Below are 26,179 nucleotides of genomic sequence, written 5' to 3' on the forward strand. Positions count from 1 at the left end.
AGGCTTTCTGGGAATTGAAGTTATAATAATACACCTTGCTGTATGATCAAACATTCAAGTTAATGTGCCAGTATTGGTGAAAGAAAAATAAAGTAATACAACAAACACATCTGTTGTATCTTTTACAGTGAAGACATTAAAAACATTGTCATTTGAGTGTTTGAAAGTTCAGTGTGACACAATAAATACTACAGCAGCTTCTTACAGCCTTTATTTTTAATTCGGGTGGACTTTCTTCAAAGGGAATGTAGATAATTTATGTTTTCCCCTTTAAAACATTTTACATTGTACAGTTTGATAATTGAATATGGAGAAATAAAAAGACAGGACCTTCAAAAATCAGAGTCATTTGAGAGTATATTTCAATGTCACAAGCCAAACTTGGTAAAATAACTCACTACAACTGAACCAATAGAGAATTAAGACAGAGTGGGTAGCCTCTCAGTACACTGCTTCGCGTGGTCTGTTTTACTCAACGTATTTCTCGGAGCCCCATGCCCTTAGTGTCATGACACCATATAGAACCCCCTTCCTTCCCCTGTGAATAATAATTTAAAACATTCAACGATATCACTTTTTTAATATTGTCTGAACTTAGAGTAGATAAAAACACAATACCATCAAAAATAGAGAATGGTCAAGTAAACTTCATTTAAAAAAAAAAAAAGTTAGAAAGAAAAAGGAAAATGGAATGACAAGTTTTTGTTTTTGTAAGCATGTCAATGGAACAAAAGAGGGAAATAAAAAGTGTACATTCCTAATCATGCAATATACAAATTTTAATCAAATATTATGCACAGGAGAAATGATCAGAATTAGGACATGTATGATTAGGGGAGTTGTGTTGTCATTTTCAGGAACAGGGAATACATACATACTTATTTTCTATTGACATTCCTGAAATACAGCTGATCACCTTTTCATTCAGACTCTACTACTGGACTGAAGAACTCATGGAATTGCTGACTTGCTCTTCAGGTCACAGACATCATTATCATAGTTATCTACAATAGCAGACAGATGATGGCCATATGAAAATATGATCAGAGACGCTACCGAGTCAGTTTTTATCTTGCTACTACTAGGTTAAGTCGTGCTGGACAGGGTAGTGACGTCAGACATAAATGATACAAAATAAAACATTAAGTACCTCTGAGAGAATTCTAAGTGGAGGCCATTTCTTTTTAAAAAATGGCCGTTTATGTTCATAACATGTAAAAAGAACAAAAAAAAAGGCAAGGCAGTTTTTGAAGGGAAAAGGAACACTGGGGTTTATCTGGGTACACACCAGCTGGGTGTGACCCAGCGCGGGCGCAGCTACTGTTTGAGTGGCACAGGCGTAAATGTTACATGATTTTACATAAAGTAAAGAGTGACGCTTCGTTACAGTGGAAGCCACGCCGCCTAATACTGACTGAAAGGGAACCTAAAATCACTGACCACTAAATAGCCTCTGCGCACAGAGAGAACAACTTCAGCACCGATATGCAGTTTTAAACATAAAGATAGGTCGATAGAGTAACATTTATCTTCCCTTTGCCAGTCAGACCTTTTTTTTTGGCTGGCTGTGACGTAACATGGGCAGCTCTCTTTATGCCACATTATTCGTTCCTTAAATTGACCATGTGATCACACAAATGAGGGCCATCAGCAACATTCATAGAAATAACAGCTTCTTTATAATATACCATCTTCTATACAGCTAACCAAATCATCTGTGAGTTTTAGACGATGCTGATGAAGGTGGCACTGGCCTGACAGGAAACTGTCCCCTGGTGAAATAGAAATCTCACATTACAGTGTACACTAATTTTCTGGAGCCACACCTTCATTCAATCGTGTTCATACTTTCCTGTCTTCAAATGATTTGATTGGTGAAAGGATATGTTGGAAGTTCTTCAAATGAGGGGTTACACTGCAGCTCAGCGCAGGTGATCAGGGAGTGGATACACAGGGGAGGTGGGGCTCTACAAGACGCATTATGCCCTGGAGTAGGTCAGACTGCACGGCTAAGGCACAGAGCAAAACCACTGATCTACTGTACAAACCGTAGTGCCACACAAGGATTCTGTTGAACTAACACTAGCAGATCTGCTCTGAGCCCTGCCAGAAGGCAAGTAGGGCAACGGCTCGGAAAGAAGTCTAAAACCCATGCCTTATATGTAGCTTTGGTTTCATCTCTGCACTATTCTCACTGCAGTTGCTCAGTGTCTGCTCGTCTCCAGGCACCCGGTCAGTGTTGGGTGAGCAGGTTAGAGTCCCCATTTTTCCAGCTATGACCAGTCTGAGAAGGAGTCAATTAAAAGTTTTTTTCCAGGCCTACACAGACAAGCAGCACGCACACTGATGTTTAGTGAGCGGAAACAAGGTGGGGGGGGGGGGAGACAAAGGCGCAGATAAGCTTCAGACAAAAAGAAAGACAAAACAACAAACAAAAACAAACATAAGACAAATAAACCTTCAAAACAGTAAAAACACAATTCAACCATAAACAGCAAAAGTCCAGTTGTCAACATTACATTACATGACTGTCACAGACTGAATTGCCGACAGAGTGGAGGGAGGAGAGAGGTACACAGCAAAGAGCAGAGGAAGCAGAGCGTCCAGAAACAGGAGCTCAGTAAAGAGTCAGAGTCAGGGGGGAACAGAGTGGCTGCTGGGGGTTTGAAAACCAGGAAGCAAAAATTAAACTGCATGGCAGAGAAGACGGTGCATGTACACAGCGAGTCTGTAAAACAACATCAAGTGTCGGGGAGTGACCACAGAGCTCAGAGTGGAGAGGAACAACAGAGTGTGGGGACAGTAAAGAGGAAGGAGGGGAAAGAAATCTTGCAAATCTGAGGACTAATAAATAGGGCGATACTGGAAGTGCCAGCCGCAGTGTTTCGTAACATGATTATGTTGTGTTTCAGCGAGGGAGGGGGTGGCATGGAGGGGTCGAGGGGGCACCCTGGGGCTGTCGGACACAATCAGCACTGAGAGAAGGTCTGCTTGATCTCATCCAGCACATTCCCAAGCAGCGTCGGCTCGTCGCATTTAGCATCAATGGACACTGTCTGAGCAGACTGGGAGAGGGGGAAGGAGAGAAAAAAAGGTCACAATCTAAGAGTCATCTTTATAAAATAATAAAATAGGTTATACAATTATTAATCACGGAGGATATGGGAGGAGTTTCAGTGGTTCACTCACAGTTTTGACCAGCAGACAGACATGGTGACCCTGGATAGACCTGCTGTACATGGAGGCACAGGAGTCGATCCTCTCCACAACTAATCCGCCAAGACAAAAAGAGCAGCAACACTCAGAACAATTGCACACAAACAGGTGATAATCAAACTAACTTTTTCTTCTTGGAAAATACATGCTTTACTACATGGGTAGCACAATTACACACTGCAAGTTAATTTACCGTCAAAGAAAAACACTAACTCCTGATAAACACCCCTATTGTTGAATTCTTTCAGTAGAACACCCAACCCCTCTGGTAGCTTCATGTTTAAGCACAAAAGTCTGACATTCGGGACAAATAGTAAATGTCACGGTGTGCATGTACCAGAGAAATGGTGGTGGAAGCAGATCCTGGCCAGTAGGTGGTGGAAGGGCATGTTGACTCCCTCCAGTTTGACAGAGCTGCCCTTCAGGTCGCCCGACTCCAGCAGCTTTGCAAACGCATCACTGGCCAAACAAAACAAAGACAGTTTCTAGTCGGCCAAAACATGACTAAGAGAAAAGATAAAAAATCGTACGGGCAGATTGACATGAAATCTTACTATTCCCACTGCCCCTAGGATGACCAATTTAACTTTTGGACACTCCATATGTTTTGTTTCTGAAACTGTCCTAAGGCCAAAATGTCAATGTCACCCACTCCTCTGTCTAAAACAAACACTAAAAGGCACATTGCCATTAAAGAAATCTCTGCACATTGATGGTACCAATGGGATTTTATATTCTGTCCTGATGAGACCCTGGAGGAGAGTTTAAAATGTGAGTTGTGTTGTGGAGGTATTTCTGATGGAAACTCTACGGATACACCAACCTGTAGCACGGAGTAGTGATTAGGTAGGAGGTGCAGGTAAAGTGCAGTTTAAAGTCCAGTTTCTCGTGAGTGGAGGAGTCCTCATTCTGTGGGAACATAACAACAACCGCAGATAATCAATAACAAAGCAACGTGGCAATTGATTCTCTTTTGCACCTGCAGACCTGCAGAGATCTGTGTGAAGGGTTACAGAAATGTAACCTGGAGCTGGTCAGGAGTCCTTATCTCAGATTAGCAGCAACTATACAACTACAACAACACCACCCTGCACCCCCAAAATGATTTCAACACTCAGGTGGAAGACACAAAATTGGAAAAATTACAAATCTTTGACACATTATGTAAGTGACGACTGAATGTATCTATGCCAAAAGATCGAGAAAGAAACTGTTATGTTCGTTTTGGTTTGTGTATAAACAGTATGTGTGTGTGTGTGTGTGTGTGTGTGTGCGCGTGTGTTCCAACTGACCTTTACTATGAAGGTGAGCGTTCCCTTCAGTTTCTGTGGCATTACAATGCTCTGCACGGTGAAGACAAATCGCGCCTCATTGGAAACCCCTGAAGCGCACAAGAAAAGTTCACAGTTAAGCAACTGGACTGTACAAAACTTTCCAAAGTGAGGTTTAAAATAATATGCTTTCAATTCGAAACATTAGGGACACCATTTAAGAATTTAAATATATAAGTGTGTATTGTTTGGATAACCAACTCATGTATTTTGCAGGTAATCACTGACCAGGTGGCAGTTGGAAGGGGACAGTGAGGCCATCATGTGGACCTGACCCCTCTGGCCTCTGCAGTTTGGAGTTGAGAGAGTCCAGGACGTTGAACTCCATGGATTTGAGGAAGCTTTCACACTTGTTTTCAAATATAACAGACACAACCACCTGGCTGCCATCCTGCAGGTTTCCCTGGATGTCGCACACCTAAGTGGGAGAAAAAAAAAAGGAAAATGACATCCATCATTATATTAATATATTTGCAACTGGAATCATGGTTCAAACTTAAGCGATCTGGATTTTAAAAAACGGAGAGCTGAAGATTAAAAGAAGGCAAACAGCAAACACAACAAATCGACCCAACCCAACACCAAAGCACACACTCACAAGAAACCATCCGAGCAAAGGGGTAAAAACACAAAGACAGAATTATTCTACAGAAACAAAAACACTGTTTGTCTCAGGAGTACGTCTGTGTAGAGCAACAAGAGCAGCGAGAAACACATCTAGAAGAGTTTTAATAATATTCTGTCGCTGACAGTTCAACTAGTACCTGATCAGCATCCTCCATCATCTTTAAAGAGAAGGAGAGAGAAGGAGAGATCTGCATACAGTGTTTTTTTTTACTGCTCCTGTCTTGATAACGTAAACATCAATAGCAATAGCCTAAAGCGTGCATGTTAACATGATAGTTTACACATCTGTCCACACAGCGGTAAAATGGCTAAATGTTTCGGTAAATTGAGGTGTCAACCTGGATATTACGATTATTATTATTACATCTTTTCAGAGATACGGGTAGGCAGAGACACAGAACAAAGGCAACAACTGAGTCAACTGAGGGCAAACATCCTGTGGTCAATCAGATGATAAAATACATTTCATCCTTTTCAGTATGATTTTTATCATCCCTCTACAGACTTTTTTACACGATGGTTCCGCCTCAGCGCCGCAACGAAGCTCCGTCCTCATACCACCTCTGTCATTCTACATTGCACCACGCAACGCTGGCATAAAGCCGCCTCAGTGTGTGTTTTTAAATAGCGTTCCAGCATTGTGGAAGCAAAACATGCACTTGGTGTAAACAAACAGCGCAAGATTCAAATACACACACACACGGCGCTGTTCCGCCCCGCAGGCTCTGCAGTTTACACAGACGCCGTTTCACCTCTGTTACGCCTCTGTTACCACCTCCGATGCCAACTCAGAGGCGGAACGACTTCGCCCCACCGTTCCGCCTCCATGTGTTCTACATAGACGACGGAATGTAACAGAGGCGTAATAATGAATGGCAGTGTAAAAAGCCCTTTTGTTTAACAAAAAATGAAACAACGTAAACATGATTAAAAAAGGTAGATAAAGAATGCACGTAACCAGCTGATGTTTTACACGTTTATGGGGCTCTTTGTCATTAATGGCGGTGGTGTTAATACGGCTTTAGACATTAGAAACAACATTTTATTCTGACCAAAATGAGGCCAAAATATTAGACAAAGTTATTAAACATGAGTTCAAAGCTGAATTTTCCCAGCTCTATGACCATCACTCACCATCTTGATGTATGAGTTCTCAGCCAGCAGGCAGTAATTGGACATGGGCTGAAAGGAGAGAAGAGCTCAGGTCAGATCAGGCGTTCTCTGTCATTCAGTATGCAAACTAGGCAACAGGAGCCGGTTTCATATAGTTGATGCGTAACAAGCAAGGCAGTGTGTGTGTGTGTGTTGTGTGTGGGTTTCTGCAGCGGTCATGGGGTTTAAACTGTGGAGCTAGGGAGGCACAGATCAGAATGATGATACATTTTACTGCCTACATTAATCAAGTTTTTTGTAGTTTCAAGGTTAATTTTTTTTCTACCACCGCTATATTAAACCAAGCGGAAAGTACAGAGCTACAGCATGAAAGGATTCTTTCACTTAATATAACGCTAAATTGATTGATTTATTAATCTCTTCCGATGACAAATACTGACCGGCAATGGCTCTTCCTCCTCAACCGTGCCATTCTGCACCGACTCCTCTCCTCCTCCGTCACTGTGGTGGTGATGGTGATGATGCTTCTTCTTCTTTTTCTTCTCCTTCTCCTCTTTCTCCTTTTTCTGCTTCTTCTTCTTGTGTTTGGAGGACTTCTTATCATTGAAAAACCACAAGGAAGATGGAGACATTTATTTTAGAGATACAAGAGGTTAAAAAAAAACTGGACTTGTTATGAAACATGGAAAGTGGTAGAAATAATCCTCCAGAGCCCACATGAGAACTGGCAGGTCTCTGGCACATCATTCACACAAACTTGTGAGAATAAGCATTCATTATCGCATCATCGTTGGTGACTCACAGTCTCCTCCATCTCGGTGTCTTTGGGCTCATCAGGCTCGGAGTCTGGCGCCGTGCCAGAGGCCGCCTCAGGCACGGGGGCTGCTTCTGCTGCTGCTGCTGCTACTGTTGCTACTTCCTGTTCGCACACACACACCACAAAAAAACATGGAGCCATTAGCAATGAGTCACTGTAGCATGAAACACATAGAGTAGTGTTTGCCAGTTCTGTGTCCATAGAGGTAAGTTAGCTGGTTCACTCAGTCATTCAGAAAAAAACAGTCATTCATAATCAGCTGCAACCTAGCTCAAATATTTAAACCTGGATTTCTAAACACCGCTAAGTAGACGAATGAGCTCAAACACGAATGAGTGGGAAACCTGCACATATGTTATTTCTGTATGTATCTCTACATGTGCAGGGCCTTTGTTTTGTGACTGCTGGATCGACTGTACTAACCAGCCACACAAGCTGCTGATAAAAGATTAAAGAACCTGATTTACACGACTCTTGTGACAGCCGACATCTGTGCTAATGTAAGCTTCCCATAAGGAAAACACCGATCTGTTCTGCTAAGTGTGACGGCCTTTACAATAACAAGTCTTCCACATAAACATGTTGAGACGTGTCTTTAAAAGGTCATGTTTCTAAGACAGATGCGCTTTTACCTTCGGGGGAGACAGTTGATGATGATTAAAACAGAAAAAAATACCTAATATGAATTTTAACTAAATATCAGCAGATGAGCATGTGCAGAAGGTGCAAAACAACATCTCTGCTAACATCTGTGTTAAATGTCATAAGCTAACTTTAACATTTAAGGAGTAAGTGAAATCTCTTTATTGCTGAGGGAGCCAAAGTAAGATTCATGTTCTAATATGAACACTCAATGTGAAGGTGGAGATAGCAGTCATTAGCTCAGATCATCTTAAAGACCAGGAACTGGCTCTCTCCAAAGGTTACCATCCATGATTTGTAACAATCAAGTAAAGGAGTTTGTACAACAAATTATGGCAACAATTTTGTTTAGTGTAATTTTAAAAAAAGGTAAATAGTGGCCATATTTCAGTTTTGGGAAGTATTGGGTAGAACCAAATCAGTACATTTCATTGCAGAATAAAGGTTTACATTTAGTTTCTCTTACCAAAAAGCATCGTTTGTTAGGGGTGATAATCACAGGGAAACTCATGATACCATACGTGATATGAAGATAAAGCAATTCGACATCACAATAACTGAAGAATATAAAATGCCCCTAAAAAGGTAAATTATTTATTTACTGCCATTTGGTGTCAGTTTTACAGAATTTGACACAAACTGAGATGAAACAATGTACGTGTTTTCAGTCTGTAAATTAAATTTACAGAACTTTTAAACAACTTAAAAACAAATTAGGACTTTGGATTTGAAAGTGGCTGCACATCTCCTAACTTCTGTTCACCGTTGTCCGACATTATCCCGCTGTCGTCATCCTTTATCCTGCTGTCAATTCTTTGGCCAATTAACTTCCGTCCACTTATTCATGTCATAAGCACCACCATGAGGAGTCATGAGGTAGAGACATGGTGAGTTAATTTGTTTACAGCGTCATATATTTGTAAATTAAAATATCCATATTTGACTCCAGCCTAACAATTATATTGAGTCAGGACGACGATATATTGCTGTATCAATATTTTGTCCCACTCCTAATGTTTGTGTCTTGAGGTCTAGCAAACATGTTAAGCGCACTTTAGCACCAAAAAAAATTAAGTAAAGAGTTTACATCGTGGTTTACTAGCTAGCAGTTGTTTTTGTTAGCATGTAGCTACATTTGGTCGCATGTTACTGTGACCAACTACTGATCAGCGAATACGTTTATATCTGCAGCATTACATGTTATTTCACTGCCAAAATGAGGACTCACTCATACAAACACTGCTCAGTAGCACTACTAGTGGCCAAAAATTGCAGACACTATCTTAGGCCCAGTGTCCGCATAGCGCCTTTTTCTGGCAGAATAGCACTGGGTGCTGGGGAGGGCTGGGGTGAAGCGATTGTGCGATGAGAGAAAAAATGTTGCACGCTGGTTTTGTTTCTATTCTGTTTCTATTGTGATACTGTTTGTTTGTCATATGTACAGCTCCGGGTAAACAGAAACGGCCAAAAAAAGGTTGCTCCTCCATGTTTGGTGGTAACCAGGGTGATGAGTGGCGCCCTATCTGATTGGTTGCCTGGAAAAAAAGCAGCGGTGACGACGCCAGCGCCTTTCTGAAAAGTTCAGAGATTTTCAACTCGAAGTGCTCAGATCAGCCTCACAAAAGAGGCAGAGCGCTCTGAAAAGAAGACGTTGGGTGTAGCGCCTTTTCTCTTGGCGGGCGCATGCGACCGCATACACTCTGCCCTCATTGGGAACAATTGAAAAAAGACGCTGGCGCTCAGAAAAAGGTGCTATGGGGACATGGGGCCTTAAACACTATTCTACTTGCAGTCAATTTTTAGAGAGTTTTTGTTAAATATATTTTCTGTTTCTCAGAGAGTCAAACAGAAACAAAGGCAAGGGACCCCACATGCAATCATGGAGGAAGCAGCCAGAGGACACATGTTGTGACAAGAGGCATAAAAAGAACTGACTTCAGGGAAGTTTCCAGGAAACCTCAGACAACCTCCGCTCGCTTGTCACCAACACTGTTACAACGATGACAACAACAACATCTACTTTGACCTCACGATTGACACGACACCCAGCGAGCCAAACAAAAGCTGAAGAAGAACCACTGGCATTGTGAGAAAGAATCCCACACACTGTGTGCACACAGACATACATACACACATGCTGGAAAACAAAGGAGGGCTGGAGAGTGAGAGAGGAAAGTGTTATGTGACCTGTGAAAGAGAGGAAGTCGTGTCAAAAGGCTGAGCTGTGAAAAATGTAAAACTGATTCAAATTAAGAGGTGATAAGGGGAGAACGTATGGCAAACACAAACGTAACAGGTAGATCAATAAAACATGAAAGCTTTGAAGGAGGAATGAAGGAACTGGACAGATGAGGGTAGGAGAGAGAGAGAGAGGGGGAGAGGACTCAACCTGGGTATTAGAGGGCACTGGAGCGTTTGAGAGCCAGAAATCCAGATCCGAAACCTAGAAGAGGGAGGGAGGGAGAGGAGTGCGAGGAAGTGAGAGGGGTGAGGGCCAAACAGGTTCTGTATCTGTCTACTATTCATGAAAATGGATCCAGAGATTACACTGTTCTATTTCATGAATAAATCAAGTATTTGGCAAGAGGCTGCACCGTCAGCTACGAGGGAAACTGATACTTGATCACTAAAGCGGATTGAAAGACGCGCTGGGAAGAAGCAATGAGCGTTGAGTCAATGAAAATGATCAAATATATCTGTTTACATGTAAACTTTTAACTCAAATTGTGCTACATATAATGTATTCTAAAGGCCATTACATTACTTTAGTGGATCAAATTTAGGACTGAGTTATCAACTCTGTTGCTAGGTAGAAGAACAGCCCCGCTCCACCCTTTTGTAAGGACATACCTCAGCACTCGTGGAGGTGGGCGGTGCAGCCACCTCACTGGTTTCTTCTGATTGGACCACAGGCTCGTCGGCCTGACCCCCAAGAAGATCCTCCTCCTTCTCTTCATGTTTGTGTTTCTTCTTCTTCTTCTCTTCTTTGCTCTTCTGCGAAAAAAACAAAAGACAGCTCTGTGTCACAACAATGACTACAGCCACAACACATTCATAGTGGTCAACAGCTCCTTCTTGTCAAGTCATAAATCTTGACTGGTTTTAAGAAGCGGTTTCATCAGAACAACAGAATAAAGAGAGTGCGGTTTGCAAGAAGAAAGGAGCGAAATCCATTTGATAAAAATAAAAAAAAGTAACCTCACCTTCCTGTCCCTGTCTTTATCCTTCTTCTTCTCTCTCTTTTCTTTGCTGCTCTTCTTCTTGGGTTCCTGTGAAGCAGCACTCTCTGCGTCTCCATCTTCTACTGGGCTTTTTGGAGCCTCTGCTGCACGGTGCGACCTGACCGGAAGCTTCTCACTGTCTGCAAGTGGCCTGGACAAACAGACACACACGGATATAAGTTTTAACTATAATTAGACCATGACTTTCGGGGTGTTTATGATCCACCTGGAGTTAGTTTCATCATCTGGAAAATATCCTATTTTTTCTTATTAACAATAATCTGTTAGAAAGGGTTAAAGACGGTGGTAAAAGGCAGCAATCCATCGTATTCAGGCACATATTCTGCACTGTTTAGCAGCAGCCGGGTCTCATTCAAAGCATTGATGTAAGCCATTCCTCTGGCAGAGCTAGAAGCATTGAAAAATTCCCAGACAGCTAGAAACTAAAACAATAAATTGCTCCATATTGAACTAATAAGAGCTGTCAACTTAATTTCTCCACAGCCTGACCCTTTACAGCTGTAATGGCAAGCACTGCAGCCCCCTGCTGGGGATTCTATGTAAAGACACATGGTTCTCTGTCACAAGCCAAAACTTGATTTTAAGATGAAGTCAGATCTTCTCATTTATAATTTGTTTGCATTGTTATAACCCTTTCCAAGGTAGGACTTTAGTTCAAAGGGTTAGGGTTTTTTTTTTTCTTTAGAGGTCTGTTTTCTTAAGTTTTGACTATGCGTAAGTCCTGGCCTGTACTCATGAGCTAAAGTAAACAAAACTGTAACCTTCTTAGTGTGTGTGTGGTAAATATTCACTAAATAAAATATTATTGTATATAAATACTATGGGCTGCAGTGGTTAGTCCTGTTGCCTCACAGCTTAAAGGTTCCTAGTTCGAGTCCTGGTTTGGACGAAGTGTGGAGTTTGCATGTTCTCCCCATGCATGCGTGGGTTCCCTCTGGGTACTCCAGCTTTCTCCCACAGTCCAAAGACATGCATGTTAGGTTCATTGGTGACTCTAAGACTGCCTGTAGGTGTGAATGTGAGCATGAAAGGTTTTCTGTCTCTATGCGTTAGCCTTGTGATTGACTGGCAATCAGTCCAAGGTGTAACCCTGCCTCTCGCCCAATGACAGCTGGGATTGGCTCCAGCCCTCCCCGCGACCCTGAACAGGATAAGCGGTATAGATAATAGATGGATAGATACATATTATATATTAATTAATGTTCTGGCATAAAAATGAACTTCTGAAAATATTCTCTGTTAATCTCTACTCTCCTTTATTACTTAAAAACTACAAATTACAAACAACAATTCTATTTACCCTATAATCATCTATTTAAATCATCTACAAACAGCATATTTCTAAGGGCACATGTGCCTGTATTTTTTTTTTTTACGAGGTAAGGAGTGCACACTTAAAAACAGCTTATAAGAATTTGAAGGCATGGCGAGTCTACCACACTGAGGAGAAATTGGGAAATATAAGCACATCAATTTCAGCTCCTAACCCCTGGGATAGATTTCCTTTAAAGCATCTTGATGAAGATTATCTTTTCCAAGAAAGTTGCCAAAATGCTTTTAGAAGCCCATTCCAGGAGGACAGGCGGGGAAAGATCAAGTCCTGAGAATATCAGCAGCAGCTTATTTCTATGGAACTAGAAAACTCAAAGAGAAATCTTATTTAATGTACTTTTCTTTTAAATTTAAGGTGGGAAAAATCATAGAAGAGTTTAAACGTGATGTTCTGCTGATATTGTCAAGCTTTAGAAGAAGAAGCAGGCTGAGAGACAAGGGAGTCTGGATATTAAACTAGGCTACAATAGATATTAAAAACACACGGAAAAGAGCAAAAAGAGGAAGCAGGTACTGCAAACTCTGAATGAGGAAAGAAAGGACAGCTATGTTAGTAAGTGGGGCAAAACGGCTATTCAGAGGGAGGGAAAGAGAGAGACAGAGAGGCAAATCCATGTACAGTCAGAGCCCAGGTCCTGTGGCTGGGGTGCTACTCACCTGCGCTTAGCCGTCTCCAACAAGCTGCCCACGCAAAGAGGCAGTAATGGGTGTGTGTAGGCATAGAAAAGAGGAAGCAGAAAGCAGAACGCCATAAGGAGTGAGAGGAGGGAAAGGGTTCGAGTCATGTCGGATGTGATACTTTTGGCCAGGAAGGTCAGGGATTAATGCTGAGAAAATATCCAGATGTTTAAAAATGACGGGATTCAACTCAAGTGTTTCTCATTTTCTGGACTTAAAATAAAAGTTTTAAGCAACTTTTACATCATGTGTTTAAATAAAGAGTTACATTTACACGAGGTAGGATTGTTGTATTAAGATCCACATCATGTTTACTCACTTGTCCAGGTCGATATCCAGAGCTTTATGAGGGTCATTAGGATCTTTGTCATCATCATCACTGGGTAAGGCATTCTGAAGAAATGAGAAGGTGAAATCAATAAAACTTAATAACTTAAACTTAATAACTTTCTAAATAATTCTATATCAACACCATATAAAAAAGTGCAGAGATCTGACTTTCACTCTCAGCTGTCTCAGTTGCTGAGAAACCGATAAACTGAACAAGTAACAGGTATTTAATTTAGATTCAGATACATGTCCACATTCACTTTCACAGTTTAAATTATAGGGCTGACCTTATTATTTTACAAAGCTGTAAACACTGTTGAATGTAAAAATTCTCCAAACATATTAGTTTTCTCGTTCATTTTCAAACTTACTATGATGAACACACAGGTCCGTTACACAGACAGACGTACCTCTGGCATCTCCTCTGTAACAATGTCGACCATGTGCGCAGGCGTGATGTCCTCCTCGCTCTCTGGGCCTGAATCGTGTTTCTTCCCTCGTCCGCTGCGCTTTTCTTTCCTCTTCTTCTTCTCCTTCTTCTTCTTCTCTGCTCTCTCTTTCTGCCGGCGCTCCTCCTCCAGTTTCACGTACTGGTCAGACATAGGCAGACCTGTGGGAGAAAGACAGCAACGTGTGTTATGTCTTATCTCAATAAATAGACGAATGTATAAGAAAAGAGGAACAGCAGAGAAGGTAGGAAAATATAAAGATAACATAACAATATTTTGAACCTGAACCAGTATGATCGAAGTTAGGTCAGCCACAAAAATAAGTGTTTTGAGGTAATTTCTCACCTGGGACTTTGAGAGGCACACTGAGGTCAATCTGCACGACTGGGATGTGCTCCACGCCAGGGGCTTCCTGGTACACCTAAACAGAGGCCATAAAAGATGACTGCAGCTTATCACACATTGCTTGTTGGTATGTACAACTTACACACAATTATCTAATGTACTGTAATAATTACTCATACAAGCCAAGTTTCAAACAGATTTGATCAAACACACATATGCACTCTGTTTTTGTTTAAAGCCTAGTGATGACTGAGTCAGCACACCTTCTGAGAGGATGGCGACGCCTTGATGTAGAAGGGGTTGTTGGCTTGCTCCTGCTTTCTGGCTTCTCTTCTCTGTGAACAAAAACAGGTACAAGAATTAATCAATGACTGCACAGCGTACCGCGCATTAGAGGGGGACCACATGGGAAGCAAGATTAACAGTAGAGAGTCAATATTGTTTGAATGTTAAAGGACTGCATAATTAAGTCGAGACTGAAAAACACCTTTATGGGTAATTTTTGCATGTTATACAAATGTCTAGCATGCTTTCACAAACAACTGCTGAAAAAAAAAAAAAAGCATAGACTGACAGTAAAACATGCAAAAGGTTAATCTATTCTTAAAATAAAACTGTTGGTTCTATTTAGCAATTTCACAATCAGTCAACCGGCTTACCCTTGCCAGCTCCTTCTCGTCCACCTCTGTGTGGCGGGGGCGGGAGTGTTTGGGCTCCTCCTTGGCAAAAATAGCCTTGGGCTGCTCGTCCTCAGACTCACTCTCAGATGGAGGCTCATTGATCCATGCATCCAAATCCAGACTACAAAAACAGAACGCAGTTATACTTCACTTGTCACAGAGAGACAAATGCACACAATGAAGATTCAGCTTATCTTACTGTTGGACCTCAATGGCATACACAAGTGCTGCCGGTGTGGCAGACTAAGGATTTATGTTGTTTAAGTTACTGTTAAAACGTGTGTATTGATATACAGAAAGCGTATTAACCCTTCAGGGACAGGCACTTTCTTCTGTGCCTTGGGGGCCACAGGGTTGAGTTCTCCAGCAAACAGAGCGTTGACCTCCTCTGCTACTTCTACATCCTTCTGCTGCAGCTTCTGGATGTACTTGACCAGCTGCAGGATGCAAGATGCCTGAGGACATCATAGAAGGAGAGGCAGACATGGTATTTATCACATTTGTACGTAGTGGGATATTGTGAGGTATATAATATCAATGTAAGCATCATTTTTTTATGCATATTTTTTCTTACCCTCTCCTGCACCTCCAGGTTAGCGCTCTGGACAAACAGCGGTAGTCTGTCAATCATCAGCTGGCTGGTTTCCTGTGCCGCAGTGCTGTCTGTGTTTCCATCCTGGCTCTTGAGCACAGTTGCAAACAGCTTGGCTGCGTTCTGCACATACACTGCCTGGATGTGGCCCGGTAGGGTGGCCACCTTAGGCCGCAGCATGGCCTCTAGCGTCTGCATCGGGTTCTCCAGGTGCCTGAGAAGAAAAGAGACAGATTTAAAAATTGGAGCCTTTTCTTAGTTTTGAAGATACTAAAAGTGAAAAAGAGTCTAATTTAGAGATAAAAGTTTGCGTTTCTGTGTGTGAAAAGAAAAGATACGATTCTGACAACTGGCTGCAAAAGCTAAGCTTGATGATTAAAAAATGGAGCCTAGTATCTAAAGTGAGCTGTCAGTCCCTATGCATACACTGTTACAGGGATCTACAGTCACAGGATACCTAATTGTCAAGAAAGAGTCATTAATTTTTTATGCAGGGTTGCTGAATAACTTCAAGTTTACCTTCCCTTTAGTGTACAACATGGCTGTGTGTTGAAAAGCGGTTTCACTTCACTGAAATGCTCATGTCTTCTTTGCCTTTGCTCTGTCTGTCAAAGCACTTTGTAAACATTCTGTTTTTAAAGGTGCTATATAAATAAAGTTATTATTATTATTATTATCCCAGGGAGAGAAAAAATCTACTCACTCAGAGAATTCACCGCAGATCCAGGCTGCAGCATACAACACTTCACAGATGCCCTTTCGCTGCACGTTGCCTGTCAACAGGTGGGCATTATCCAGCAGAGTGGCCATCTGGGCAACAGCAAAGACCCGGATGGCTTTGACCCTAATAGCAACATCCAGCATCTGAGAGGCAATGAGGTGGCCGTGCCGTGTGCCCTCTAGTCGGGTCAGCTCCACCAGGATACTGATGTACCTGTCAGGCAGATACACAGAGGTGCAGTTGGAAATCATACCATCAAGTGGAAAAAAATATATACATATTTTTAATGAAGTTACAATGAAGTTATATTTTCTCTCAGCGGCAAAATGTATGGAGCGGAAACACTGAGGTTGGGGTTACTGGTTAAAAGACTGACCATTCAAAGTTGGTGATGTACTGGTAGTTGCTCTGGCTGCAGATGTCGATGATCTTGGTGAGCAGTTCATCTCTGTAGGTGGTTCCTTCTGCTTTGTCGACGTGCAGCATCAGCTTCTTTACAATCTCCATCAAGTTCTTCTTGGATACCTGGAGGAGCAGACACCAGTTCGACAACGTTCAAATTAATAAGCATGAAGGTAAAGCTTAAAAGGTGAATTATGGCAGAAAGATACAGAATGTCTTTGCTCTTTGCTTCCTACCATGCCGTAGAGCAGGTCCAGAGCTCTCAGGCGAATGGACTCGTCCTTGTCATCCAGACACTGGAGGATGAGATCCTTATGAGACTGCACAGACTTGGGGTGGGTCTTCAGGATCTTTGACATGGCCAATAGGCCCAGGTACTTCACTACAAAAACACACACATGGCCTCAGTACATTTCAAAACAGATGTTGCCTTCTCTTCACCCCATCTCTGTAATAATATAGAGGTTTTTTTGTTGTTATATTTTCTTATTTAAGTTAAGTTATCTTAAATCTTATCTATCATTTACTAACTTTACTATCCTAACTTTATTGTGACTGCAGTAACACAACAAATAAAAAATAAAAATTTTGGGACAACAAAAAAATCAGTTAATGCTGCACTTCCCTACAGCTAGCCACTATATCAGGCCTAGCTGGATTTGTATGTAAAATATTAACTAAATACAATGTGATCAAATTACTGTTGTGTCAACTTCCATGAAATAAACTGTAAGAATCATATGTAAATGACACCAACTAAATATCAAAAAGGAAGGCAACAAAAAACATACATGACGATGGAAAGGACACACAAACACACACACGGGACACAGTGGTTTTGTTTTGCCTTATCCTCTCTCATCTTCCCGGCAGCCTATCCCACTCACCACACAGATTTTTATAGATTCAGAAATTTGCTGAATCACGCACTTCTGTCCATCATTGAATCTGGCAGAGACAAATGCCTCTCAGGTTCTTGGATCGATAAGTGTGTGCGCGAGGTCAGGCTGGTTGCTGCAGTGCATACATTGCAGAAATGACCGGGGACATGGCCTCTGGGCAGCTGAAGGAGACGAAGACACGGCCTCTGAATCTACCTCTGCTATGATAAAGTTACAGCAGCAGTTCAGTGAAATGCAACTTTATGGCAGTGAGAAAGGCGTAACTGGAACATGAGACGGAATCGCACATTGATTCCTTTCTGGGGGTCTTACAGTCCGGTGTTACTTATATTGCGGACTTTACAGTAGTTACTTTTAATACGTAATGACGTAAAGAACTTAACATGCAAACAGTCATGTTGCTGCATTGCATCTTGGTCAGTTGAGGCCTATTCTGGTGGAGGAACTAGAACCAAGTCCTCTTTTATGATGGATTTATCTCAATGTCATTGGTGTGAAACAAAACCATGGCTTGGTGGTCCTACCTTACTACCTTAGTCCAGAATCTCTTAAAGGCAGTTTCCTGTACCCGGTTGACTCACCAGCTTGATGATCTTAATGAGAACCCAGTTGAAGAACAGTGGGGCCAGAGCCTCATGGTTGTTACTTTACTGATATCATCAGCAAAGAATCTTTGTAGTCCAGGAAGAGTCTGATCTTTCATTACCTTTACTTTTCGTGCAGGTTACATCACAAGCATGACTATAAGAGCCAACTACAAGAGGCGTGGTGAAAGGATAAACAAAACCTAAAACCACAACTTCACAGTCTGCTCTATTAACATCATGGGTCTACAGCTACGCCAAACACAACTATCTATGTATGGGTGTCCAGATAACTCGAATGTCTGGATGTAGTATTCTCAGCTCCACCTGAAGTGCGTAAGGGCGTGTCTTTATAAAGCCAAGCCTTATGTTTGAGAAAAGCAAACAGGCTAATTTTCCCTTTTCAGATTGAATCAACAAACTGGGACACACTTGCGTGTGAAACGGGAAAATGTGACGTCAGTGAGCTGGCATTCTAAGCAGGCCAGCTAATTGAGATTGGAAAGGTAATAATGTTCGAGTTATCCAGAGTCAGGGGCTCTACGTTGTTGTCGTCTAAAAGGGAGGACTGTTCCATAGAAACACGCAGACAATGAGAAAATGACACACTGCAGGCATTGACAGAGGGCTCACAGTTCTGGTCCGAGTCTTCTATCAGGATTCGCAGTTTCTGCACACAGAGCTGAAAGAGACAGAGAGAAGGAGGGGAGAAAGGGAGAGACATTAACACCACTGTAAACCTTTCCACACCAGCTTCGGGCTGGTCATAAAAGCAAACATCAAAGAACTTAAATGAGACAAAAAAACAGGGGAAATGGGGCCTATTAGGAAACATTTTCATGCATTACTGACAGAAATGCAAGAAATAAAGCTTTGTGAGTGTTGCTGGCCTGTCTGACAGTTGCTGTGTCTCTGGTGAAAGCATGCATTGTGGTTCAACTGGAGTGGAAAGGGTTATGTTCAACATCTGACCACATAAAGGTGCTTAAGGAAGAGCTGATCCTAGGGGGGCTTACCTGGATACTAGCACTGTGGTTAGGCATCCCAGAGGACAAGGAAATCAACACTGCAATGTGCAACAGAGAAGCAGTTAGATTTGACTTTTTTTTAGAAGAAAAACATGTTTTAAGATTTGGGTTATGTCCAAAAAAAGGGGAAGCAACTTTATCCTAAACTTGAATAATTCTAGCAGTGTAAACAAACTCTACTAACACACATCAAGCTGATTTAGACTGTGACATTGCACAGAGACTGCCAATACTGACCTGCAATTACAGTGTTGACACATTCATACAGCAGAGACATGGCAGAGGTACTGTAAGAGATCAGGATGGGATATGAAACAGAGACAGAGAGTGAAGATTATAAATCGATATGAACATGTCAGATTCAAATGTTTTTAACTTTGTCTAACAAAGTGAGTCATTGAGGATTTCATCTCACCTGTGGATCAGGTTGGTCAGAGGTTCGATTAGTTTCTTCCCCAACCGTGGCTCTAATGGTGTGAGCGCACCAAACTGTGAAACAGAAAACAAAGTGTGCCGTGACACACAGAAGAATATCCTTCCTAATCATAATCATAAAGTGAGTTTAAGCGTTGTATAAAAATTGTCACTTGTACCAACTGTAAGGCAAGGGATGTGAAATACTGTAAAATTCGGTGTATAAGATGCACTTTTAATAAAAAATATTTTCATTAAAAAGGTGGCTGCATACCTGTGCCACCAATATACTAGCACTAAATGCAGAGAGAGCCATTTTATTGTGTTACGGTATTTTACCCAGACAATGGCGCTATGATCTAGCTAAAGCTTCATCACGGACATGCGGCGTCATGATCGCAAGAGCAGCCGCCAGTGAGTGAGCTCAACTACCGCACCAGTAGCTAGCAGGATTGCAAATTCGACATGGCGAAAGCAGATGGTAGGCTGCAATTTGTATGTGTTTTGAATGTGTTTCAAATGAAACTAAATTGAAATAGTGTTGAAATAACTTGTATACACTTTTTTAATCAATATAGAGCAATAGAAAAGTTTTTTTCCCTCTGGGATACACCCAAAATCAGACTGCGTCTTATAGTCCGGTGTAACGTTTATTGCGGATTTTACAGGAGTTACTTTTAATACGTAATGAAGTAACAAACTTGCTATGAAATGTAATCAGTCATGTTGCTGCATTGCATCTTAGTCAGTTGAGGCCTATTCTGGTGGAGGAACTAGAATCAATCCCTCTTTTATGATGGATTTATCTCAATGTTAGTGGTGTGAAACAAAACCAAGGCTTGGTGGCACAGAGTATACAGTGTTGTAGTATGTTGCTGGTAGATAGAGCAGTATAAACACAGTGCAATTACTACCTTTGTCCAGAATCTCTTAAAGGCAGTTCCCTGTACCCAGTTGACTCACCAGCTTGATGATCTTAATGAGAACCCAGTTATTAGTAGAGGAGGTCATGAGTTTAAAGAACAGTGGGGCCAGAGACAGGTAGTTCTTGGGATTCCTCCGCGCAAGCTCACAGATAACATTTACAGCCGCAGACTGGACACCTGAAGAGGAGAAAAAAACATTTGATGGGAAAAACAACAAAATCAACTATTTCTTTTCACCTTTCATCACTTTTGAAATATCTATTTGACATCACTTGAAAGCAGCTTTTACAACAAAGCCCTTTTAGAATCTCAGAGCAGAAAATACTGACTCACTGACACAAATTAATTTAGTGTGAAACCAGTGGTTACATGCCATTTAGACAGATAAACATCCTGTGAGATGCTTTTGTCTGTGCAACAGAAATAGTCTGCAGAGTTGTTGGATATTCCCAGACAGCCTTGGCAGGATCACAAATGAGCCTTCCTTAATCTCATATTCTTAGCTGCTGAATAATTCATAGGGCTCAGGTGACAGAGAACGCCTGTCCCCAGGAGTGCCAGCAGAGTCTAACATTTAGCGACCTCAAATAAGGAAACAGCAGATTAAGCACAAACCAAGATTTAAAAAAAAAAAACAACCTAGCAAACAATTCTCTCTTCTTCCACAACGGTGTTGGAGCCCCGGACATTAGCACACATAACACACTGAACATTGTGTCTTTCCTGATACCTGGATCTGGATCCTCCAGTTTCTCCTTGAGCCTGGGGAAAGCGGGGCGCAGGGACTCTGGGTACTTCAAAAACACCTTGTACATGATCAGCACCGCTTTCTTTCTGATGTAGGGTTTAGTGTGAGACATCTAGGGTGGGAAAGAGTAACAATAGAAGAGACAGACTTGTGTTTATTCACTGTGAAATCTTGAGGTAATCAAGGATGCAGGAGAAGTTAAAGGGGGAAACTGACTGCAGCCAGAAAAAAAATCGATGACATATTCTCCATGACTCACCAGTGTCATGATGTCATTAGCCAGGTCCCGAGCCAGGTCAGGGGTCACAAAACAAGAGAGGCCAGTCAAAGCAACACCTGTGTCATACTGGTTGGGACTGCTGAGATCCTGTGAGACAGCAATGGATAAAAAAGCAGAAGGCAATAGGCCATGAGACAAGAAAATAAAAAGGCAGGCTGAGGGATAAATAAAGAGTTGACAGAACAGGAACATCTCTGACCTTTCGGATCTGATTGGTTGTCAGCATGATGACATCAGTACTCTCGTGAAAGCACTGCGAGGCCGCCAGGTAGCCAATCCTCTGTAGGAAGAGAAGGAAACAGAAAGAATCACACACTGTACTGTGCTGCATTTTCACTGTGTGAATACATAATGTATATTTCAGTACATTGGGGTTATTACAAACATTCATCAGCCTGCAGCAGTTCTAAGGAGATATACCTCACAGCACATAGAATATGCTGGGCTGTACTTTCAGGGTGAGTATCTACGTCGAGAAATTAACTTTAATGCTACAGAAAAAGACATTTTAAGTCTTTTTAAACTCCTAATATCCGAATAATATCCTGGCAAATCTACATTTTGTCATAGACTGCAGTTATAACATCATATCCATTAATCCAGAAAGAGACCAGGTTGAATGCCATGTGATCTGCATTTCCATGACTTCTCATTATATGACAGTCATACCTTGTAGGTGAACTTGGAGGAGCTCATGACTTCAACGATGTTGAAAGCGGCCCAGCTGACATCATAGCCCAGCATTTGAAGCTGTAACACAGAAAAGCAAATTCCATCAAGCCATATAAAAGTAAATGTGGGCCTGGGCTATAAATAGACAGAGTGCTTTCATTTTAACAGAAATTGTACACTGTTCTCAATGAATGGAGGCCCTTGGCTATTAGGTTGTGGAGTGACTTATCTTAGCCAATAAAACTAAATATATGCATGCAGCTTTGTCCCTGTTTAATAAAGAAAATATATTAAATTGTCTCATCAGTCACTTTTATTTACCCCTGATGAAGCCTTTAGCACCTTACACAAGAGGCATGCTGCGCTTTGAACAGATTATATACAGTATATAAAGAACAATGGCTACCTTCTGCAGTAATTAACACAACATGCGGTGGAGTATGAAACTAATTAAACATATTCGGAGACACTGACTTCATTGCCTGTACAAAAAAAATCCAATCTAGCTGGACGATGAATTTAAGAGAAGAGAGAGAGAATATAAAAGTATGTATTGATATCTGCTTTAGGGTCATTTTATATGTGCCATAATATCATTTTGCCTCTAGATCATATCTTTACTGTTTTGTTAAGTGCTGTCCTTTTTTTTGTTAATCTTGGGTATTGAAAACTGAAATGATTACCTTCATAGAGTTGTAGGACTCTGACACTGTTTTTAGTAAAGCAGCCACTTGGTCTTTGTGTAACACGTGGGCTCACACTTAAGAACTAAAACTTGATGGATTTATCTAAATGTGCATCAGTGCCTATATATCAACTAGACAGAGAGACAAAGAGCGTCAGTGAGTCGGTGGAGGCTGTTGAGGGATCTTACGTAGGTGAGCTTGCACACTGCATTGGCTTTGACGGCGATGTTGTCCTGCTTGAGCTCCTGTTTGATCTCATCGATGCATGTGGAGATGTACTTGGCCTGAGGGCAGACAGAAGAGAGGACAAACAACAAACACCAGATCAGATTAGGTGGAGGAGTGATATCCGGAGTGGGAGGCTGCTACCAAGCACCAGGAACCCGCTGGAAAAATCCTGGTCTGTCTTTTGTGTTTACTATTTAAGACAACAGGCAGCAGAGGTGGAGCTGGATGGTCGTTTTGCAGAGTCCCAGCTCGAGTCAGGTAACTTCTAGACACTATCAAGTCATAATGCAGATTTCTTCCTTTAAGACACTTCTGGTATTAGCAAATATTCTATATCTTCCAAACTGCAGGTAAAATAGAGAATAATGTGGCTTTTGCTTGTAGACTGAGAACATTTTGTTCCCTGATGTTCTTACGCTAAATGGTACCTCACGCCTATGTTGTTGTCATCATCGCACCAATCCCAAAATAAAACTGCTCATATTTACAGACCAAAAATGACTAAACTTTATCGCTGTAATTACCCAGTATCTAAACACAGATTGTTTAATTCACGGTGCATAAACAGCTATTTTATGTGAACAAATGAGTGTTTCCAGGAGCCTCACGCCTGAATGAATGAGTGAAAATAGCTGCTCCCACAATCCTTGCTATATTACACTAGATTTCTGAGATAGTCAGCAGAAGGTACATTTCAATTAAGAGTGGAGGAAAGGCTTAGATAGACTTCTCGATAGAGTAATCATTCAGCCATTGTTGAGAGGAGCAACCTTGCACAACAAACACATACACATATAGCGCTGTAGAGTGTGAGTGTGTGCTGGTCATGTGTGTGCAGTCATGAGACAGCACAGTGACAGGAGGAGGTAGAGGAGGGGGGGTGCTGAGCTCTGCTGCTGCCACTGAGGCTAGCAGGGCAAGAGGGATTCAACACATGATCACCACACACACACGCACACAGTCATACTCATCCTCCTTCAATGAACAATTCATTCAACTCATTGAAATAATTGTAAAAGGGCCAACAAGGACAACCTTTCAGCAAACAATGCAGACTGAGCTGGAGGTGAATTAGCAGGTCTGTATTCCCCAAGGCTCAGTGTTAGCTGAGGCTATCTAGTGGTACACCTTGTTTTAAACAAGAGCCAACTCCAGATCATCCTTAAATTGTTTCTGGGAGTCTGGAATTACAATCAGGACATCTTCAAAACTTTCTTCAATGTGCCTGCTGTTCAAAAAAAAGAAATGTGGGAGAGAGAGTGAATGAATGAACTGTGCAAAGACTCAGCACACACGCACGTGAGAAACAAATATAGTGGATGAGAAACTGTGGGCTGGCCAGGAAAAAGTCAACACACACTCGGGCCTGCACACACACACATAGCGTATTAATATTTCAGCAAACTGTCCACTGTTGACTGGGCAACCACCACATTATCTAGGCTGCCCAGGTTGGGTTACTGCTGGCGAACAGCTTAGCCCATACATTGAATCAAGAGATCATGGACTGATGGCCTTTAACAGCATACAGCGATTTATTTTTTTCTCTTCAACTTTAAGACACATGGGTGACAATATCTGAGTATATCTGATGAGATCGCAGGTTTGACCCCTGTTGTAAATTGGCTTTGTGATGAGATTGTTGAAAACTGCCACGTTGAGAGAGAAATCGAGCACAAACGCTGCCATCAGGTTAGACACACTCCCTCTACATTTCACACCTGACCTACAGCTTCAGACAGGTGTGCACAGTGCTGCAGCTATTCGCAACAACAATCCATGGAGTCTGCCTTACACCCAGCCCATCTTACTACCAACCAGACATAGCATTTTACCGTAGGAACAAGGTTAGACACAGCAGAGTTTATAAGAGGAGCAGGGAGTACTGAGAGATGGAAATGTGGCCTCCACAAACAGTGCCCTCTAATGGCCCATCCCACCCTACTCCCACCCAGATCTGGGTGCTGCTGTGATAAGCCTGTCATCACCCAGAGCTGTGACAGGAATGACATCATCTTTAATCATTGATGGAGATATTCAGATCGATATGCAGGCCGGCTGACTCATTTCACATTACTTACAAGCTTATATAACAAGGATTCAATATTAATATTATCTTCCATAATGTTTATAAATTCATTTGAATTAAACACACAAGGTAGGCCTCTTTCATGCACTGCACAGGACATCAGAGCATCACATCATCCATTCAGCAGTGAAGTAACTCCAATGTCCCCAACTCGAGCAAGTGACAGATTAAACACCTCTTACTTTGTCATGCAATACTAGACAATGTTAATAGTAATTGTAAGACAGTTAACATTAGCAGGATCCTCTGTTATGGTATACCGTTGTCTAATCTCCCTCTAAATTGTGATAATCTATCGACCTGCTTCCTCTAACTGGTTGACAGTTAACTAGGTTAGCTAGCTGTCAGTGTAAAGGCTTCATTAAGCCTGCTTGCCTAGAACCTGACAGGTAATGTCATTACAAAGTTAGCAGAGAATAAGAAACCCTAACCTGTTACTTAACAAACGTCAAATTAGCTCCGTGTCGGCTGCTTTTGAAAACGACTGTTTGAATAACTGTAAGCTAACGGCTGGAGTGACTGGTGTTAACGTTAACTGACCAGCATTCTAACGCTAACGTTTATTTACCGAGCGTTAGCCGTTGACGTTAGCGGACAAGCATTCTAAGGCTAACGTTCATTTACCGAGCGTTAGCCGTTAACGTTAGCTGACCAGCATTCTAACGCTAACGTTCATTTACCGAGCGTTAGCCGTTAACGTTAGCTAGCTCGTCAATGATAACGGTAATGGCAGTATGTGTGGACCTAAACACATCAATGAATGAGATGTTACAAATGTTCCAGGATACAGTGTTTGCTCGGTGGTCGTTTTACCTCATCTTCCTTGTGGTTCCTAATGCCACGTACTAAATCCTGAAGATTTTTATCGAACATCCGATCGATACTTCCTTTGACAATCTTCAAAGCCATGACTGCCTGTGACTTGTACCGCTTCTGTCTCGCGGGGCCAAGCGCCTTCCAGGGGTGTAGTGGGTGCCGAGCGACCCGTTAGACTGTCTCTCATCCACCCAGGACCGTGTCTACAGGGTCCGCTGCTGTTTACCAAGCCCGGGCTGATGAAGCTGAGGCCAGACGGGGCGTCCTGTGCTGTGCAGAGACGCTGGCA

At 41.9% G+C, this 26,179-nt stretch overlaps 1 protein-coding gene across 5 annotated transcripts; it reads right to left on the minus strand.

Annotated features, from left to right (window-relative positions):
• Positions 1-196: 196 nt before the first annotated feature.
• Positions 197-26,141, minus strand: ap3d1 (adaptor related protein complex 3 subunit delta 1). 5 transcript variants are annotated; one of them, XM_069679493.1, is made up of 35 exons: positions 25,888-26,140; positions 22,946-23,041; positions 22,069-22,149; positions 21,599-21,679; positions 21,379-21,486; positions 21,102-21,231; positions 20,409-20,548; positions 19,447-19,520; positions 19,269-19,318; positions 19,020-19,069; positions 18,637-18,685; positions 16,754-16,899; positions 16,492-16,640; positions 16,098-16,328; positions 15,377-15,608; positions 15,112-15,257; positions 14,782-14,923; positions 14,386-14,457; positions 14,123-14,198; positions 13,739-13,938; positions 13,318-13,391; positions 12,978-13,001; positions 10,950-11,118; positions 10,597-10,740; positions 10,136-10,189; positions 7,090-7,206; positions 6,728-6,883; positions 6,309-6,356; positions 5,312-5,332; positions 4,776-4,965; positions 4,509-4,597; positions 4,040-4,125; positions 3,554-3,675; positions 3,190-3,269; positions 197-3,065 (listed from the first exon to the last, which is right to left on the minus strand). In XM_069679493.1, the coding sequence occupies exons 1-35, from the start codon at positions 25,981-25,983 to the stop codon at positions 2,970-2,972; spliced, it is 3,819 nt and encodes a 1,272-aa protein (XP_069535594.1). In that variant the 5' UTR covers positions 25,984-26,140; the 3' UTR covers positions 197-2,969. The 5 variants fall into 5 exon arrangements, with proteins under 5 accessions (XP_069535594.1, XP_069535598.1, XP_069535596.1 ...); XM_069679497.1 differs by lacking the exon at positions 10,136-10,189 and having other exon boundaries at positions 25,888-26,141; XM_069679495.1 differs by lacking the exon at positions 12,978-13,001 and having other exon boundaries at positions 25,888-26,139.
• Between the last annotated feature and the right edge of the window lie 38 nt (positions 26,142-26,179).

This window comes from Semicossyphus pulcher, unplaced genomic scaffold (genome assembly GCF_022749685.1).
Source record: "Semicossyphus pulcher isolate SPU_LCO1_2020_fin unplaced genomic scaffold, fSemPul1.0.p SCAF_4, whole genome shotgun sequence".
Lineage (NCBI taxonomy): Eukaryota > Metazoa > Chordata > Actinopteri > Labriformes > Labridae > Semicossyphus > Semicossyphus pulcher.

Excerpts from the sequence above, each read along its gene's own strand:
- ap3d1 (XM_069679493.1), bottom strand. The coding sequence starts at position 25,983 with ATGGCTTTGAAGATTGTCAAAGGAAGTATCGATCGGATGTTCGATAAA. Across the intron at positions 18,686-19,019 it reads ACCACAGTGCTAGTATCCAG|CTCTGTGTGCAGAAACTGCG; the intron begins GTAAGCCCCCCT and ends TGTCTCTTTCAG. Across the intron at positions 15,609-16,097 it reads ATCTGCGGTGAATTCTCTGA|GCACCTGGAGAACCCGATGC; the intron begins GTGAGTAGATTT and ends TTTTCTTCTCAG.